This window comes from Sipha flava, unplaced genomic scaffold (genome assembly GCF_003268045.1).
Source record: "Sipha flava isolate LNK unplaced genomic scaffold, YSA_version1 216_pilon_pilon, whole genome shotgun sequence".
Taxonomy (NCBI): domain Eukaryota; kingdom Metazoa; phylum Arthropoda; class Insecta; order Hemiptera; family Aphididae; genus Sipha; species Sipha flava.
Window position 1 is genome coordinate 457,785 of NW_020272841.1, and position 18,611 is coordinate 476,395.

Consider the following 18,611-nt stretch of genomic DNA (forward strand, 5'->3'; position numbering starts at 1 on the left):
AGCGCCGCCGATCGCGTGTACGGAACATTACGAGTGAAAATTATGATCGTTATCGTCGTCATTCGATACGCGCGCAGTTCGCGTCGATAATGTATCGGGTAGGAGTTTTCCGATTTCACGTTATAATGAGCGTACGCACAAACAACCGTACAGGTACCGGTACTCGGGTCGTATTTTATTACGTATACGTGTTACCGCGTTGCTACACTTCGACGTAGTGTATAGCGTGTGTGTGTGTAAACGGAATCGCGTGTAAAACTCATCGCGGCGATACCGTGCCCTGTAATTTCGCGGCACGACTGGTAACCCGGGTTCTACATCCGCGTGTAAATTTGCCGCGTAACAACGTGTCAAAATGATAGGTTTAAGCGGAGTGTGTGTGTGTGAATTACGTCTACGGTGCCGCCCGTACACTTTGTACGTGCCGTACAATTTTTCATCTCTTTTGTGAGGTCGGTGTTCTTTTCCGCCCGACGGCGGTCGCCCGGCCGGTGTTGTGTATTGGCAGTGGGAGGTGTCGAAACATAAAAAGATATTACTAGCGCGCGGCGTAAAAAATAACAATTTCAGCGACGCTTGTGCGCGCGTTTACGACGAAACATAAAAGCGACGCGGTACCGCGAGGGTACGCTTAATGTGTGCGCGAGAAACAACAGTCGTAACCTGTGATGTTGTACTCGTCGTCGCGCGCACCGTTTCGAACGAACTATTTCGCGTCCGGGTACGCACATCGTACAACGAGCGCGTACGGACCAAAACTCTTGTACCCGATAGCCCCCCCTCCCCCTCGTTTGGACGCGCGATTCGGGTCTCCGATAAAAACGATTATTTTCCGCGCAACAATTCGATCGGGTTTATAATACGATCGCAACAGGGGCGCGGATTGGCAATTATTTTCGGCCCAGGAAATATGAAACAAACCGGCCCATGAACTGCAAATCAAACTATTTTACCCTTCCTCCCTCCAAAAAAAAAAAAAATGCTTTATTTTGCATCAACTTCAAAACTTGTTTAGTTTTACCCCTAAATTAGTAAAATCTACAATAACTTTACTATAATTATAGCTATAATAGTTTTGGGTAAGTCACATGATTAATCAGTTCCAACTTGAACTTGAAGTTCATTTATTTTTTTAATAATTTTTATTTGTTTTAAAAAATAAAACTTTTTTTTTTGGTGATTATATAATAATATAGAGCGGCCCAAACAAGGACCGGCCCATCGGGAAGAATCTCGATTTCCCGATAGGCCAATCCGTCCCTGGATCGCAACAGCAACCGTGTTGCACGGAAAACGTCGACACTCACCTTTCTAGTTCTCCCAAACGTGAAGAATCGCGAAATCCTTTGGCGAAGGGGTTGCTGTCGATTTTCAGTTTCGTGATCTGCAACGGGAAACAAAAATGATAACACAATTATTAAATGTACAAATTTCTTACCGATCGCAGGTGCAGTACGTACGACGGTACCGTAGTTTGAAAATGTATAAACGCGCTGGAGTTTGTGCATCGTTACGTCGTTTACCACGCACACGTATGGTGTACAGTGTCCAAGAACGAACAGTGCTCTATCTTACTGTCTCTTGTCGTTAGAGCGGAACGGTGTACAACAAAGAGTTCGAAATTTGAAATTTCTCGCAAGGTTTCACGGGCTACGACTGACGCTGAATCGCAAACGGTCGTAATTACTGTTTTATAAACATACGTACATAGACGTTTGCGGAAAATAAATAATCCTTGCAGTACGCGTGCAAACGCATTGCGTATAATATCGTCACGGGTGTCGTACGCGGTTTTATAAACCGAGATGGAATGGCGCGCACGGACGGAGTGGGAAAAAAAATGAAAAAAAAAAAAAAAAGAAAAGACGAAGGACGAACGCGCGCTCGGTCAGGAATCTAATTTGCGTAAATCCTGCTCGCGTACGGGACACGTATTCCGTACGCGCGCGCCTAACCCCGCGGAATACGAGACGAGAGACGAGAGAGACGTTTGACAACGCGTCGGGGGGGAAATAAATTACGTCGCGAGTGAAAAGAACGGAGAGAAAATACCGATTTTTGTCAGGCGATCAGCTACCGCCGCCGTGTGCCGCCGCGCGCACAACCTGTCTACTTATCCGCTGCTGGCTGTCAACTAAATCCCCCGAGGATCGCGCGCGGGGACGAGACGGACGCGCGTTGTCGATTGTCGAATTATTACTACTGTTATCCCACTACACGTGTACGTACGCATATTTAAGGCGAACGGCTACCTGCGCGTACGCGTTTCGTACGCGCGTATTATATTTTTATTTTTTATCCTCTCCACTCACCAGTTGATTTTGATAAGCCGTGACGGCCGTGAACACGGTTTCTGGGAACACGAAAGACCGGTACTTTTCCGAGTCCAAATCGGTCACCATGCCCCTCCACTTGACCAGGTGTATCCGGGGCTGATATCTGTGCATCGAGTTCAAAATGATCTGCGAAGGAAAAAAAAAAAACAAAAATTAACTTCGACATGAACATACATAAGGTACGATAACGTAACACGTCCAATAATTATGCGTGTAACGCGGCGGCGAGCGATGTTACACGTTTACGTGCTAATAGTGCGACGACGCGCAAAACATGTGCTAACGCAAAGTCGGATGCCGCGGGTCAGTGAGAGTGTATACAATTAATTATTCGTCGTTCGTCGATAATAACAACGTGAACAACACACTTGTGTTTCAATTTTTTTTTTATAAATGCGATAATTCAATCGGTTCGCGTGCGTTTTTTTTTTAACGTAATAACTTCACCGCTCTATTAATTATGTATCGTTTAACGCGCGTTCCATATAAGTCAAATGCGTCAACATAAATCGTTCGCGCGGCCACGGTAACACCTGCAACGTAAACCGTTTAAAGCGTTCGCGGTACGCGACTCCGCGTAAGTCGAACGAATCTTTTTGTATCGGAAAAAATAAGTTACCCGGTACGCACACGACTATTGCAGTGATCGTCGTTTGGACTATCTGTATAATGAGCTGACGAAAGAACACAGTGGCCGATCACATTTTTCGGTTGTACTGGGTCTCGATGGTTTTCACCGTTTCAACGGTGTTGGATAAAACTACCACGACAAATACCCTTGTGCTCAGGTAGAAGGTAGAAAACTATGTTTAAACATTTGTACGAACATTGTGTAAAACGCGTGAAGCGTGCGGATCAACGGTTACTTTTTGAGTTTTGAACATTGATTACTACGCGAAATCGATATGATTAAAAGAAAATTACTCCGTTTTGCGTTTTAATTATGTTTTAGAATTTAACGTTTTATTTCGTTTACTTCGATTAAACAGTTTAACACTAGTAGGTTTTGTTCTTTGGTACGGCTATATTAGAGCAGTGCAAAGTGATGGTCCGAGGTAATTGCCCTTATCGGTACGTACGAAAGGAAGTAGAGCGGACACGGTTTTAATTTATAGTTCAAACAAAAGAAATTGAATTCGTCATCTACTCCAGTTTTTACGTCTTCCGCGTCATAAGTACCTCACCTCGTATCCGTAATACAATTAGGCGATTGTAACGTGATATCAATTGTCACAAACATTATTACAACTGTACACCGTAAACCTATACATTAGTTCAAGTATCCTAATGACTGACACTTATTTTTTTTATGCGTAAAGTGTACTATTGTATATTTACTATGACCGTTCGATACACATATTCAACTAAGAGTGCGTTTTCACTGTACAGTATAAAACAGGTGTTGTCAAAAAGTCCATCAGAAGAAAAGACTTGTCCTAAGAGCGTACACTGCCACGTTTGCATTAAGTACGGGTTCAGACGTGCGTTGCACGGTCAACATGCAGAAAAATCAGTGTCACGAGGCAGTTGCGGCCGATCTGTGCCTCGACTCGTCACAACGGGATAACGTCCGTTGAGACTATACGGTAACCAGTGCTCGACTTTGGGGGGGGGGGGCGCAAGAGGACGGGGTTACCCAACTGATTTTCAGAAATTTTAGCGTCCCCCTGCTATTATTACGTTATAATTATAACGCTTAACAAGTTTGTGGGACGCGCTTTTTTTTCGAAGTAAATAGAGTCCACCCGCTCTTGAATTCTGTCAAGTCGAGGACTGACGGTAGCCGTGTAGGTACCGTACACGACGATCGACAAGGCGAACACGATTGCGTTACGTACACTCGCTACGACCACGTACCGATATATTTTACTCGGGGACGGTTCGGAACGGACGGGGCAAGACGCGCGACGTACCGGCGAAGTTATGGATAATTGCGCGTGCACGCCGGTGTAAATAATAACAGTTGTGTAATGTTGTGCGCACACCGCGCGGCACCGGCCGTGGAAACAACGTCGTCGTCGTCGTCGTAGTAGAGCTCCCGTCATCGGTGGTCGTAAACTAACCGGCAATTAACCGTGTTCCAACCGACACCTCGGGGCCGCCGTCGATCGTATCTTTCGCTTCTACCGCCCCCCGCGTCCGTCTGCTGCGCGCCGAGTCCCGTCATAAATTTCAAATTGCCTTCGAAAAATTAAATACGGAAAGAAAAAAAAAAAACAAAATAATAACACCACCGCGACACTGCAACAACATACGGCGGCGGCGGTAATAGGAATACGCACACGCGCGTATAATACGCGTACGGGAGGCAGAGCGCTCACCGTCAATTGTCACTCATAATTCCCGTGCTCGCACGCCCACTTCCTAATTATCGGGTGTTGAACAAAAGGTTTTCTCCGACCCGCCGAGCCACCGCAACGATAATTAACCTGCGCGCCCGGCGTACCTGCGCGTAGCGGCTGCGGCGGCGGCGGCTGGGGGGGTGGGCGAACGTGGAGCGGGGTGGGTTCGCGCGAACCGTTTTTCGACGCGGCCGCCGCGAAACCGAGTAAACCCTTCGTACGCCCATCCGTGCCCGTTGTCGTCGCGTTACGTCTTTTCGACACGTTTCACGAGAGAATTATTTTTAAATTCCTTCTCGCAACTCCCGGCGAGACGGGTATCGCCGTACCGTACGAGAGACGTGCCCGCGGTTGTACTGCGTTGTACCGCCGGTATAAATGATAACGAAACAAAAAAAAAAAAAAAAACGACGTACCCACAACGGAATTTGTTTTTTTTTTTTTTTGCAACAAAAACGCGCGATACTCGCAACACGTACGTTTGCGAACCGCGTTTCGAGAATAATGATAGAAATAGCGATTCAATACGCGCAGCAGGCACACGATCAGTAAGTACTTAACGAACTTCTACGTTGAACCGAATTTCCACATCGTGGAACAATGACGTTTGTCGTCGAGAAACGCTTTCTTACAAAGGAATTATCGTGCCATTATTCGATGACTATTAAACTACTGCGATTTGCAGAGCGCACACTGTAAAAATCTTGGGTAAAATAATTTTGTAAAACATCATAAAGTTTTTGTACCAACACAAAACTATTCGTTTCATGTACGTGAACATTATTACTGTACATGATGCTACAAATTATTCTTTGCGTACATTTCGTGTACAGTGAAAAAATTGTGTTTATATCCTACCAATTTTTTTCAAAGCATTGTCAATTTCGTTCAGTATTGAGGTTCGACTTCGTACCGTACCCATGTCACTTGTCTCTTCTTATTCTCCTGTGCACGAGCGACTTTTAAGATTTTTCCCGTACATAATATACGATGGATCACCGAAATCCTGCATTCGCGTTTTAGAACACGGACGGTCTGGCGATTTCTCAGCAGCAGTACTGCGGTTCGGGAAATCCACTGTTGGTACGACAATCAAGGAAAGAAAACACTACACGTGTCTTTTTTCGTTTCCGTTTTATTTTTACGCGTTCATTTGTCAATCGTGGTGGGGTGTGCGCACGTGTTCGATATCAACATAATAATATCGGCGCTACGATATCGCACGAAGACGGTCGTAAGCCGTGTACCTTTTTATTCCTGTCCATCAATCATAAAAATGAAATACAAAATAAATCTAGACACGAAATCGTAGCGGCGGCAGCCACCTATATTTATACAACGTAACTACACTACATACATCATTATACACAGTGACACTGTATTGTTTTTCAAATCGTTTTATTTATCGATAGAATACATTGTTCATAATCTGCCCTCGAGTGCAATATACGTAAAGGTACGTCTTGTGCGTGTGTGCGAGTACATCAGTATTAAATATGCGGTGACGGTAATGTTCCGTTTACGAATGTTTGTTTATGTGCACACGAAAGCTCGACCGCGATGTGAACCCGATATAAGAAGTATATCCGAAGTATTTAATACATGTGTATTGTGTATAGAAAACACGGTTATCGTCGATTACCATAAACGTAACCATTATTAGTGTCGCAGAGGAGGAACGAGATACACATCATACCGTATAGTTGCATACGAATACGATTGCTTTTCGGATGAACGTTTCAATATTATACAGTGTTATATCGTACTACGTGTGTTATACACATGGGGTGGAGTGGGGAGAAAAATCGATCGTCCTAATTATACGGTTGTTATCGCGGCGGTGGCGGTACACAAATTTACAGGTTACACAGGTGTACACGTATGCATTGCGCGGGACCCAAACGAGTGCTACTGCTGCTGCTGAACATGTAATGTTCGACGCTCCGAGGCGTCAAAAAACGGAAAAGGGTAGGCGTGAAATCGAAATCGGTCCGCGGGCCTACCGGGGTTACACGTCGATATCGTCGTGCGCATATACATTACACGTGTCGATCCACGACCCGAACTATTTTTACTGTTTGTGTGAACGCAAATTATCCACGAGTAGATCGTCGAGAACGATCATTATTTCTCGTATTCATCACGGACAACTCTGAAATCATCGATAAAACTCTAGTGGACCGCGTCATGAAAAACCTAACACGGTCATTACGTTTATTTATACACGTGTCATTGTGCGTTTGATATATTAGCGTGTGATTGTTAAAATGTACCGCGACTAGCTAAACAGCGAGAACAGCTAAACAGTCTGCAAACACAACACAGGCTCCAGGTAAAAGCGTATACCAGGTACAAGGTGACCATATCGTCCCGTATCCCGACAAGCTCATAAAACGTTTGATCCCGTTTTTATGTTGGCGATTCAATGCGTTCATTTCAAAACTCTCGAAACCCGTAAATGCCGTGAGTTCTTCGTATAAGCACGAGGAACAACGATAATAGAAGGTTTGCAGTAAAAATCAATTTTTCTGATTATTATCGTAACAAACTGTTATCATTTCGCACGAAAATAAAAGTACATTTTTCAAAGCACCTTTGTATTGGGGTCGGACGCTTCAAAAAATATGGCGCGCGCTAGGTCACCGACTAATGCGTGTCACACCGCCGACCAATCCAACTGTTTCGGTGTGCAGTGTTGCGATAGCTCAACTAATAGTGGTCGGGTTCGTCGCGCAATTATCAGTGAGGAGCTATGTGATGGCAAAATGTGTCGGTGTGTATCCGCGTAACCACTTAAAAACCATGGGAAAACTAGAAATAACGTATGTAGATGGTAACCACTACGTTGCCGTATTGTAAAATCAAATAACACACAAATAACTCGCATAGAAGTTTCAATGAAATAATAACAATAATAAAGAGCCCTTCTGGCGGTTCAACAATATAATTCAGTGATAAACAAATAGATGTATTGAAAACAACTTGCAACTGTTGTGGAGCGCGGACTGGCCAGCTGCACTTCTGAAATACGTGTAATAAATCACACTCGCACCAAAAACCGCGCTGTATAATTTAAACGAGCATTAAACGGTCGCGGTGATTAGCACGCATAAGCGATTCTTTTTTGTGGCGATTCGCCCGCAACAATGATAATAGAAAATACGGCGATTAGCGCACGTAAAACTGTAAAAGCGCAATGATCATGTGATTCGCGGTCGCAAAATACTCATAACTCTCTCGGACGGTGGAAAATAAATCACGTACGAAGATTACAATAATATCGCCACGCGGACTTTTCAGTTGCACGGTAGACGGGCAGCGGTGAACAACAGATAACGACAGTCAAACCCGTTGAATATAATCGACGATTAACGGTGCAGTGATACCCGTTCGTCGTGTTTACGGATCGGACGGACGAACGGTGAGAGTAAAAAAAGTGTGCGCGGAACAGAGAAGGAGAGGAAAAATAAAAACAATCGTCCGGTGATAAAGCCGTCCGTACGGCGTACCGAAACCGCGCGGACGGAATAGGAGCAGAAGGCGTGGTGGACGCGGCGGCGGCGACGTCGACGACGATCGGTTGTAAATTCGTCGGGCGCGCGCGCAAGTCGCCGCCGTTCGGCGGAGGGATGGTTTCGGCGGAGGAGTGGTCGGGTTGTTGCCGGAGTCGTTAAAAGAACGAAACGAATAAAAAAAAAAAACGGAAATTTGTCGACTGTCACACGACGACGAGTGTCCGCCGCGGGAGGGCGCGCACAAGCAGCATTCCACAGCCGTCGGATCGCGTATAATATACATTACGCGAGGGCGCGCGCGCGCGTGTGCGTGCACCGGTCGTCACGTGAACGCGCGTATCGTAAACGAACGTGTGCGTGTGTGTACGGTCGGTATGCAACTGCTGCCGGTGGTCGGACCCCGATGTCGTCGTGTCCGACGTGTTTTTTATTCTTCGTTCGTTTTTTTTTTTTTTTTTATCATTATTATTATTTATGTTTTAATATGTATAAAAATGTGTGTGCACAACGCCCGGACGTACATAAAAATAAACCATCACCGCCACCGGTACGCGATCGCCGTACAGCTTTCACGCTGTCACACGTGTACGCGGGCGCGCGCGCGAGTAGTTAACGATTATCCAATTAACATGACAAAAGATTTATACTGTTATTATACTCGCGCGCGTACGTGTGTGTGTATATACTACGTATTATGTACGTGCGTCGTTTCGGGCCGTCGTCGTCGTGTCGTCTACAACTCCGGCTTCTCGATCCTCCTCCCCCACCCCGGTCCGGTCGCCGCACTGCCGAGTGTGTACCGCGCACAAAGAAATTGAGTCTTTACAAAAAAAAAAAAAAAAACTTTCCTAAACCGTTAAATCATCCGGCCGTTTAACCGTTGTTTAACTTGTTTTACGGCGGACGATTCGTCGTCGAACACCGGTCCGGACCGAGAGCGCAATGCCGCGGACAAGACGCTACGCGGTAGATATTTCATAAGCTCGTGACGAGGCCGCGGAGCCGGGCGCGTGATTTTAAACCGCGAATTGTTGCTTTCGAAGAAACCATTTAGTCAAAATACCGGAAGGAATGGTCCTCGTGTATCTCCTCGTCAACCGTGATGTAGGAAACACCACTACGAAAGCGATCGGATTGCGATTCGGCTTGAATAATGATGACGGCATATCGAGGAGCCACCGCGACACGAATTATGCGAGCCGAGCTCTCGGCGGGCTTAAGAGTTTTTACGAACGCGTGCCGCGATGTGCTGTACGGTTATGCGCAATCGAATTCATTCGTGTCCGCGCGCGAACGGCGAAAACTTTTCGAATCGAACGGTGATGAGTGAGTGGTCCTAGTGTTTAATAGTTGTAATTAAACGTCGTTTAACCATCGTGCCTACACGGAGTGTTGTCGTCACTTAACCGTTTCGTCGTGACAATGTCTTGCGCAAACGTGCGCACGACCTTTAGCGCCAACACGGATCAGAGATATTTTGACACAATGATTTCGCACATCTTCATTGTTCCAACGTTATTAACTGGACGATGAAAAAAAAAAATAAAACCTATTGGATTCGTGTGATGCGTGCAAAGCGAATAAGAACTATCGAACCGAATATGTACGTAAAATATTAAACGAAACGATTTCGTTAAAGATTTCTGACGAATTATCCCGATGATACACGTGTACACGTGTTTCGTTGGTTTCGAAGCCGCGTTCTCGGACCACACGCTCCAAAATACCGACACCGCGTACGGTACCCAGCAGAGAGGCTACGAGTTTCCATGCTGGCCCGTACACCTCCGTGCACAACACTGCGACCATGACGTCAAGGGGATTGCAAACCGTCGGTTATTTCAACTAAAACATACCAATCTTTTGTCAACTGTGACAGTGCGACAAAAATGTTGACAACTGATTTGAATTTGGCTTCATGTCTACGTTTGCGTACCGTAACGATAAACGTGTGCGAAGATATACGCAACGTACACGCGGGGTTTGCATTGTTGCGGTATTACGGTGTTAAGACGATCGGGGTCCGAGTTTTTGGCGATAATTCGGCGGCGTCTAAAACGTTTCCTAATGCTCTTATACGCGGCGGCGGCGGCGGCGACGATAGAGAAGCCTCGGACGTACCCGGGAAAATTAATATCACGCTGTCAAAATGTGTGTAATCCGACTCTCCGACGGCAGAGACCTTAAAAATATAATATAATATCATCGGTATGACACGACCGCGTCGAATGTGTGGCCCGCCGCCGGTAAATGTAGAAACTGTTATAAAACAATAATAATAATACATATTATAAAAGCGCGCGTGGGTCGCAATCGGACGTGTATAATACGAATATAATAATTACATTTTTTTTTCTTCCTCGGACGTGTAGACAATACGTGGTGTTTAGAGGTGATTAATATAAAAAAAAAAAAAAAAAATAAATCATATAATCGAATATTATATATACGTACACGTCGCGTATAAATCTTATGGTCTCCGATAATTACCGTGACGGGGTTTTTTTATTTTTACTTTTTTCAAACCGCGAGAAAACGTTTAGGCCTTATATTAGGAGTAACAAAACCGTGAACGAAACAATAACGAAACCAAACCGTACACGTTTCGCAATTATACGACTCGCTCTGAGCCGTTGTCGCGTCATCGCCAAACGTGTAAGTAAAAATAACAATATCAATAATGGAAAACAAAATGGAGTTTTGAAAACTATTTGTTCTGTGCCGCGCATATATTACCATAACTTCATATGTGTACACAAACACTGTCTATTATGTAAATGCACCGTGGCCGCTCATTGTTCGAGCCCACGGATGCGTCTATATCGCGGGGCGGGAGGAAGAGGACGCGCGCCGTTTCGATCCGCGGTGCAGGTGAAACGCTCAACGCGTACGTAATAATATTAATTCGTATGCAACCCATTACCGCTCGAGTATAATACACCGTACAGTACCCAATCGATATCGGTGACGCGTTTTCGTTTTTTTCCTGGCATTAGGTAGGTACGTGACACGAATGCGCGTAAGAATTCGTACGGAAACGTACGGGGGGAAAATAAACACGCGAATCTACAGACGTATCGGAAACGATAGATTTCGTTTTGGACATTTATAATGATTTTTTTTTTTTCTACCGTTTTCCAGGTGTAAATCGAACTAACTCCGACCCGATTGGTAATTTTACCGAGCACGAACAGTATTGCGCTTTTTCCGTCATCGAATTCTATACATTTTTAATAAAAACAGTTCGGGATTTCGAGATTATTGAGCGTAAATTAGCATTCAGTTTGTGTACACACGAAATCAACACGCAATTAAATGGGCTGATCTAAACAGTGCAGGACTTATTTCCCGGATGGAACAATAAAGGAATTTAAAGGATCCGGCGCGATTCATCCGACACCTGCTGCAGGTCGTCTACGTAGAGTTACCGGAGTGAATTTGTTTACCTTCTCTTTAGACGTTTTGCGGTTACGCGCGCGCGTATTTATATACATTGATACCTCGGTTCGTCGAGAACACACGTAAGTCACGCCAAGATGCACGACAGCAATACTTCACCGGAAGCAAACGCCGCCTCCGCGTTTTTAACACGTCGAAATGTATGTAATAGGATGTGTGGGTCTAAATTTAACGTGTACAAATGACACAAGCAGACCATCAATAATAGTATGCATATAATTGTACGCGGGCACATGTCTAAAATTAAAACTATGCGATACAAATCCGAAAAATCGAAATTTCAGTCACAGATCCAGATCATGGATTTCAATACCAACAACAACAAAAAATTAAAAAAAATTAAAAAAAAAAAGAAATTACGTGTAACTAACAATCATAATACACACTTTAAAGTGTGTATTATTAATAATACATATTAGTAATAATTATTACGATAGTCGTACCACTTAAGTATCCTAAACTCTAGTTCAATGTTTCGGAACTGGATTTCCTATTTCGAATTCAAAAACTTCTTTAAACCCTGATAACTGCTATCACCTTCAAGTGAAGACCGGCGGTACGCTGCACGCGATGGATTATATCTGCGTGGCAAGGACGGTACTAGGGGGTGGAAGATGGGGATTCATCCCCGGGCGTAAATTTTTAGAGGGAGTAATTTTTGTAATTATTAACAACTAATTTGATATTTTTAACTTTGTTAAATTCTGGTATTAGGTTAAGACTCAATAAGTATGATTGTATATTATTATTAGAAAAAAAATTCTCGGTAAGAGTATTTGATTATTGGTCTATGATGGTGCGTAATTTTAACATTTTCCCCGGGCGTAAAAATTCCTAGTTCCACGTCTGCTGCGCGGTAAAACGTACCGCGATAACCGCAACACTAAGTCGGACATGGGCGTGCGTTTCTAGCTCGGTAACATATTTGTACACTGGATTTGCATGCACGTGTATCTTTCATACGTGCAATAGCCGATGCCAACGTCATCGGATATCCCTTTGCGGCCGCGTCCGACGAACGACGACGACATATCCATCCTCTCCGTCCTCCGGTAGACGGTTGCGTCTTTCGTCGCCGTAGGCAAGCACGCACGTGAACGAAAAAAATATCGTTTTTTATATTTTCTCTCTGTCCCTCCGGCCGTGGTTGACACGTCGCCGCCGGTGTCACGTGCAGTGTGCGCGGCAACATCATCAATCATCGTCTTGTCAAAATTGGATACACCGCACGTACAAATATATATATATATATATATATATATATATATATATTGCATAGAGAGGGAAAGACGAAAATCCTAGGATCCTTTTCTAACAGATCAACTTCGGTTCTGCAGTCGTTTCACCAACCACAGACCTCTCGAGAAGACCCTCTTCGTATCATCGTTCCATTGTTACGACGGATATTGTTATATAATTGTCCTGCTTTTGATACGCATTGGAATTCGCGTGTATTATAAATGTCCATAAAATGCTAGTATACAAGCGTTTGGTAAATGTATTTCAAGTCCAAGAATTATCATACAAAAGCAAATTTCGCGATCTATTCGAAGTCCGTAGATTTACGCTAAGTTTAACTACTGTTTACCGCTTGTAAAATAGTTTGTGACTTTTCGGTAAGCTTTTTTTTTTCGTCGACTACGAATAACAACTTGCTCTGAACCTTGCACTTGGTCGACAAACTTTTAGTGTTTAAGTAATGAAAATGTAATATATTTTTAACTACAAAATGTTAAAAAAAAAAAAGAATCGTATGAGCAACTTAGTGACCAACATCGGAGTACACAGACTATTGCTGGCGAGAAACTCATATACCTTCGTGAAACGATCGTTGTAGCGGCATTGTATGTTAGCGAATTCTTCTGCACATACGTACATAATTTTTATATTTTAATCGTTTATTCAGACCTACTTACTGTATAATAATACACGGAATCGAAAATATTATTAACGGCTATGCTCTGTATCAACACTGGCAAACTTTGATTATTATTTATTTATTTTTATCTTTTGTCATTGTTATTGCATGTACACGAAACGTACTTTTATCTAAATACGCTAATAAATCCGAAAAATGTATGTACAAGTTCGTGTTTGTACACATGTATACGGAGGTCAACCAAAAAGTGAATTGCATTGGGTTACGTAGTTACGAGTAAGAAATCATTTTTTTTCTTTTTCAAAGAAAATCATAAAAATCTGATCACTGATGGAATTTTCACTTCGGACCACCTAAGTGCAGTGATCAACTAAAAAAAACTTTTAACCGAGTTCGATTCCACTGTCTATGCTTGGGGAGAACCGTACTGACGCCACCGATTGCCATCGAAAGATATTCGCTCGGGAAAATCGTCCAGCCCGGTACAAATTGATTTTTGATTCACCCACGCGTACGCAGGTGCAAGTACACAAAGGGGGGTTTCAGGGCTTAGACCCCCGCTCACCAAGGAATTCGGGAAAACCGTCAAACAAGTGTTTATAGAGCGAAAACGGTCTACGGACCGCGTAAGAGCCTGTATAAACGCGCCACCCCCGGCGCCCGAGAAAAAAATATTTTTTTTCGTGCACCCCGTTTGTTGCATACCGTATAGTTGTATGGATAAGTTGTATTACACTTAACTACGTTCGATCATTTAGAATTATTATTGATGTAATTATTATTAATCATTATCATCGCAGCCACACACGTTAATGGCGCGAAAATCAGTATTGAAAAAATTGAAAATCGGTACCCTGTCGAAATGAATACAAAAACGAATAAAACACCGCTCACCTGTCCGCTGATGTCCATCTCGTTGTTGGTGAGCTTGACTTTTTCGAACGACACGAACGTCTTGTGCAACTGGTCGCCGGTGAACGGCGAGTCGGGATGCGTGTACAACCGGTGCGGCGCGGGCGGGTCCGCCTTGCCCGCGACCAGCCACGACGACTTGTGGTACGCGTACCGGTACCGTTTGTTGTCCACCGGCACGATGTCGATGAGCACCGAATATTTTTGGTTGGGGTCCAGTTTCCGGAAGCACACGCGCAACGTCGGGAACATCCTCCTGGCGACACGCGGAAAACAAAAAAAAATCAATTAACAGAAATCCCGTCAACGTCGACTGGCTAGTCGCCGTTACTGCCGTGGCCGTTTTACCGCGAGATACGGTCCAACACTGGCCACCATCGTTTTGCAGACGTTTCACTCGTATTTCCGAAACATTTCCGCGAGACTCGTGCCGATCACAGGTCGGGGGGGGGGGGGGGCGCGAATATGCTACCTCGGTTACAACACGTCATTTTAAGGGATACGGTTCTACTACGGTAACACATCGATCCGGTTCACTCGTTCGGAATACCTTTTTTTCGGGACGAAACGGTACGAACGGTTTCAGTGCCGCGACATCGTTCACCCGTCCCTCCGTTCTCGCCCGACCCAAGAGCCTCGTTTTTATCACTACAATTATTACTGTTATTTTTATGTAAATAATATCGTTTAGCGGTACACGTTAATGGTTTGTTTTTTTTTTTTTTTTTTTTTTCATCAAATCCGTGTTGACACTCTGCGCCGTGCAGAAACCTGGATCCATCAGTGTTCGCTTCGGTCAAACCGAGTACATGATCATGCGACGCGGTGATTAAAATAAGAATACGTGGACGTGTGTACGTGTTGCGTATATTATTATATACCTACTCGAATCAGTAGCTCGTGATGTGTTCGAATGATGTTATTCTGCGATTCGTGCACTACATACTTAAATGATAAACATGTTCTCCGCTTGATGAGTGTTACATATAGCGTATACACTATAGATTCGCGATATTGTTGCGGAATATCAACACGCGCGGTATACCAAGAGCCTTGAGAATAGTAAATGATTTTGCGAGACAGCGATGAGATTGTAATATAATAATTGTATCACAAAATCGTTAAAGTTCTATCGCTTCCGTATTTATTCGACCACGCGCAGGTAAATGTTCGTAATTAAATTTCAACTTGAACCCACGGCCTTTCCGCGAGCGATTGCGTTTCTGAAAAGGCAAACCAAGCAACATTTCTTATCGTGCGTCGGACGTCATATTTCTGTCTTTTTATACGAGATAATTGAATGACGATTGCGCACGGTTCGTACACTATTACTGCAATAGTCGTATTCAAATCGTAACCGAAACGTTATTATTATACCGACGGCACGGAACAGGGTGGGCTATTATTGTTTTTTCAACGGTGTTCATTTGGATGCCGTGGTCGTCGTTGTAACAGAACGAAATTATTTCAAAATCAAAAATAATGTAAAACAGCTGTTTCGAATATTTAAAAAAAAAAAAAAAACTCGAGTTTTACATATTTCCTGGTCTTTAAAAATTGAATTATATTAATTTAATAATTACAGTTGGTAGAGTAATAAATTACGATTAGAGTGTGACGAACATATGGGATAAAATACTACTACGTGTAACGCAGGTAACTTAAATATGGTACCTAAGTTCTAATAATTACTGTAATTAATCAATAACTGTATGATTGTAGGTCAGAAAAATCCTCGCCCGACGCACGCGTGGTGATGTGTACACGTAAATACGTATATTCGTGTTCCAGAGATAGAGTTTAAAGAATTGGCTCCCGAGGCTAAATCTCGAAGTCATGCCACCACCGACCGCAATTATTATCGAAACGTTTTTTTTTTTTATAACAATGTGACAACATAATATTTTTCGCTCTCATCAGTACACGTAGATACATTATAGTGATGCATTGCTGTTTGTACTTTTTTAAGCCGTTTCGCGCGCGCACCTGCACTAACACGAACGCGCAGGGAAAAGCGCAGGTGAACGCGTACAGGCTAATTATCCGTTAAGTCGGAATATTATGAATTATCGTTTTCGCCGGCGCTCGGTAGTCGGCACTATTAATTACAATCGACCGAACGTGTATACACATAAATGACATAATGTGTATACGTGTATACGTTAAATAAATATACGTCTTTGTGTACATGGTGTACACGAACATTCAAAGGCAAAGTGCAGCGGGTGGCGAACGATATATTATTACGCGTACTATTTCGTGATCGAGGATACACAGGGGTGGACAAATCGATATGAACACCGTACGATATAGTTACGTGTTGTTCGTACTGTATCTGCAACATCACCGAAGGGATTAGCGGATATTTTGGTAGAAGAACGGGACGCAATTCCGTCTGAAACCAATCAGGTCCTTTACGAATCTGTTCCGCGAAGGATTGAAGCAAACGGCGGCCCAACACCTTATTCATAAATCAATATGTAAATATAAATAAATAAATTGCGCGTACATGTCAGGTGTTCGTATTATCTTGTCCACCCCATGTACATATGTACGAGTGTGCGTGCGTGAATTAAACCTGTACACGTTTTATGCGTTATTACCGTGCTGGGCGCGTTATCGAGACCGTGCGACGGTCATTTTTGCGCGAAACGAGCGCAGGCCGAATTATTGTTAAAAAAAAATCAAAAAAAAAAAAAAAACCGCTGGACCCCAGCCGCGCTCGTATTAACGACCAGGGACTCAGGTGCGACGCGCGGTAAACGCTTTCCGGATCGTATCCTTTATAATGACGATTTCGTAATTATTATTCTCCCTCCCCCAGTCGCGAACACGTACCCGTTTGGCCGCTATAAATTTACTCGATTAACGACGCTGTTACACATAATGTGCATAATACATACGCACGTGATTATAGATATAAACAATGCGCGTACAAGATATGAACCGGGTAGTAAAGCAGCGCCCCGGGTGGTGACCGTCGTCCGTCCGTCAATACATTTGATAGGCGTAAATAACGATAATGAACCGATACGTTACGGATAATATCGTGCCAACACGCACGTACCGAGAACAGTTGTCCTGGTCGTGCGTCCTCGTTCACGCGACTCGTTTGCTGTTGTTGCCGTAAATATCCCACGAATCGGTGCCGTACTACCGTGGTATAGACGAGCTAGGCACCTGCCTAGAACGGCGTTTTCAAAATTGACTCGTACATTTTATTTTATTTTTATATTTTTAGTCCTATCGGTGTTTTACAAGAAAAATATATAAAAATCATTCGTGAAAACCACTTACCCACATAATAAAACGATATTGTCTAAAGTTACTTTATATTACGTTGGGCGTTTTCGATCATTCCAAAAATATAAATAACCATACAATTGCTTTTCGTCAATCGCGATAGTGACGGGTTTCGAGTAATCATTATGGAAATCATTTTTAAGTATTTTTACGTACAACTTTTTTTATGTAGATATGTCACAAAAAAAAAAAATAGGAGAAAGGGCTAAGTTAAAGTGAGAGCTTAATTTTTTTTTCAGTAGCGGCAAAATTTAATTTTGCCTAGTGCACACTACGAGTATTTTTGCTTAGGCTGGCCCTGGATACGTCGCGTGGCATGTCGACAAATCTAGCGCGAAGCAAATCGTTGCTCGGATATTTTTTTACACCGGTTCAAGTACTCCATCCGGTTCCGACGCCTACGACTGCGCGCGCCCTTGCACGTGTTGTACCATCCATTCGGATAACGAAGTCAAACGCGTTTGAGATGCCTCGTTTAGTATTATTCGATCTTCGGTCGACGCGAATGGTAAAAGTTCGACGATCGGAGGGACCGCGATCGGCTACGAACACCGTTGCCAAGATGGCAAGAAACTGCGTCTCAATGTGTGATTAGAGCAATTCTAATCTGCCCTGCCTAACTTAACCTAACCTGCGTTGCACTGCATCTCAATGTACGCCTTGTCTTACACTCGAAAATCAATCGCTGCGCGTTATACGTACCGGTGCGTATTGCAATAAACACGTTTAGTAGTACCTACACGGGCGGTCATGTGAAATTAACATTTTTTTTTTTGTACGAACACGAAAACAAATATACAATACGGGTCCTTGACACGGATATAATGATTGAATATTATTGTTGTCGTAATAACATCAATAATAA

General features: G+C 43.5%; 1 protein-coding gene across 1 annotated transcript in view; it reads right to left on the reverse strand.

The window, feature by feature from the left end:
• The window catches only part of LOC112682945 (optomotor-blind protein-like), a 56,839-nt gene that overhangs the window by 10,956 nt on the left and 27,272 nt on the right, over positions 1-18,611 (reverse strand). Inside the window, exons 3-5 of the mRNA XM_025553735.1 lie at positions 14,426-14,699; positions 2,313-2,462; positions 1,308-1,384 (exon numbers count right to left, since the gene is read on the reverse strand). Coding sequence (XP_025409520.1) covers positions 1,308-1,384; positions 2,313-2,462; positions 14,426-14,699 — 501 coding nt within the window. The remainder of the gene's footprint in view (positions 1-1,307; positions 1,385-2,312; positions 2,463-14,425; positions 14,700-18,611) is intronic.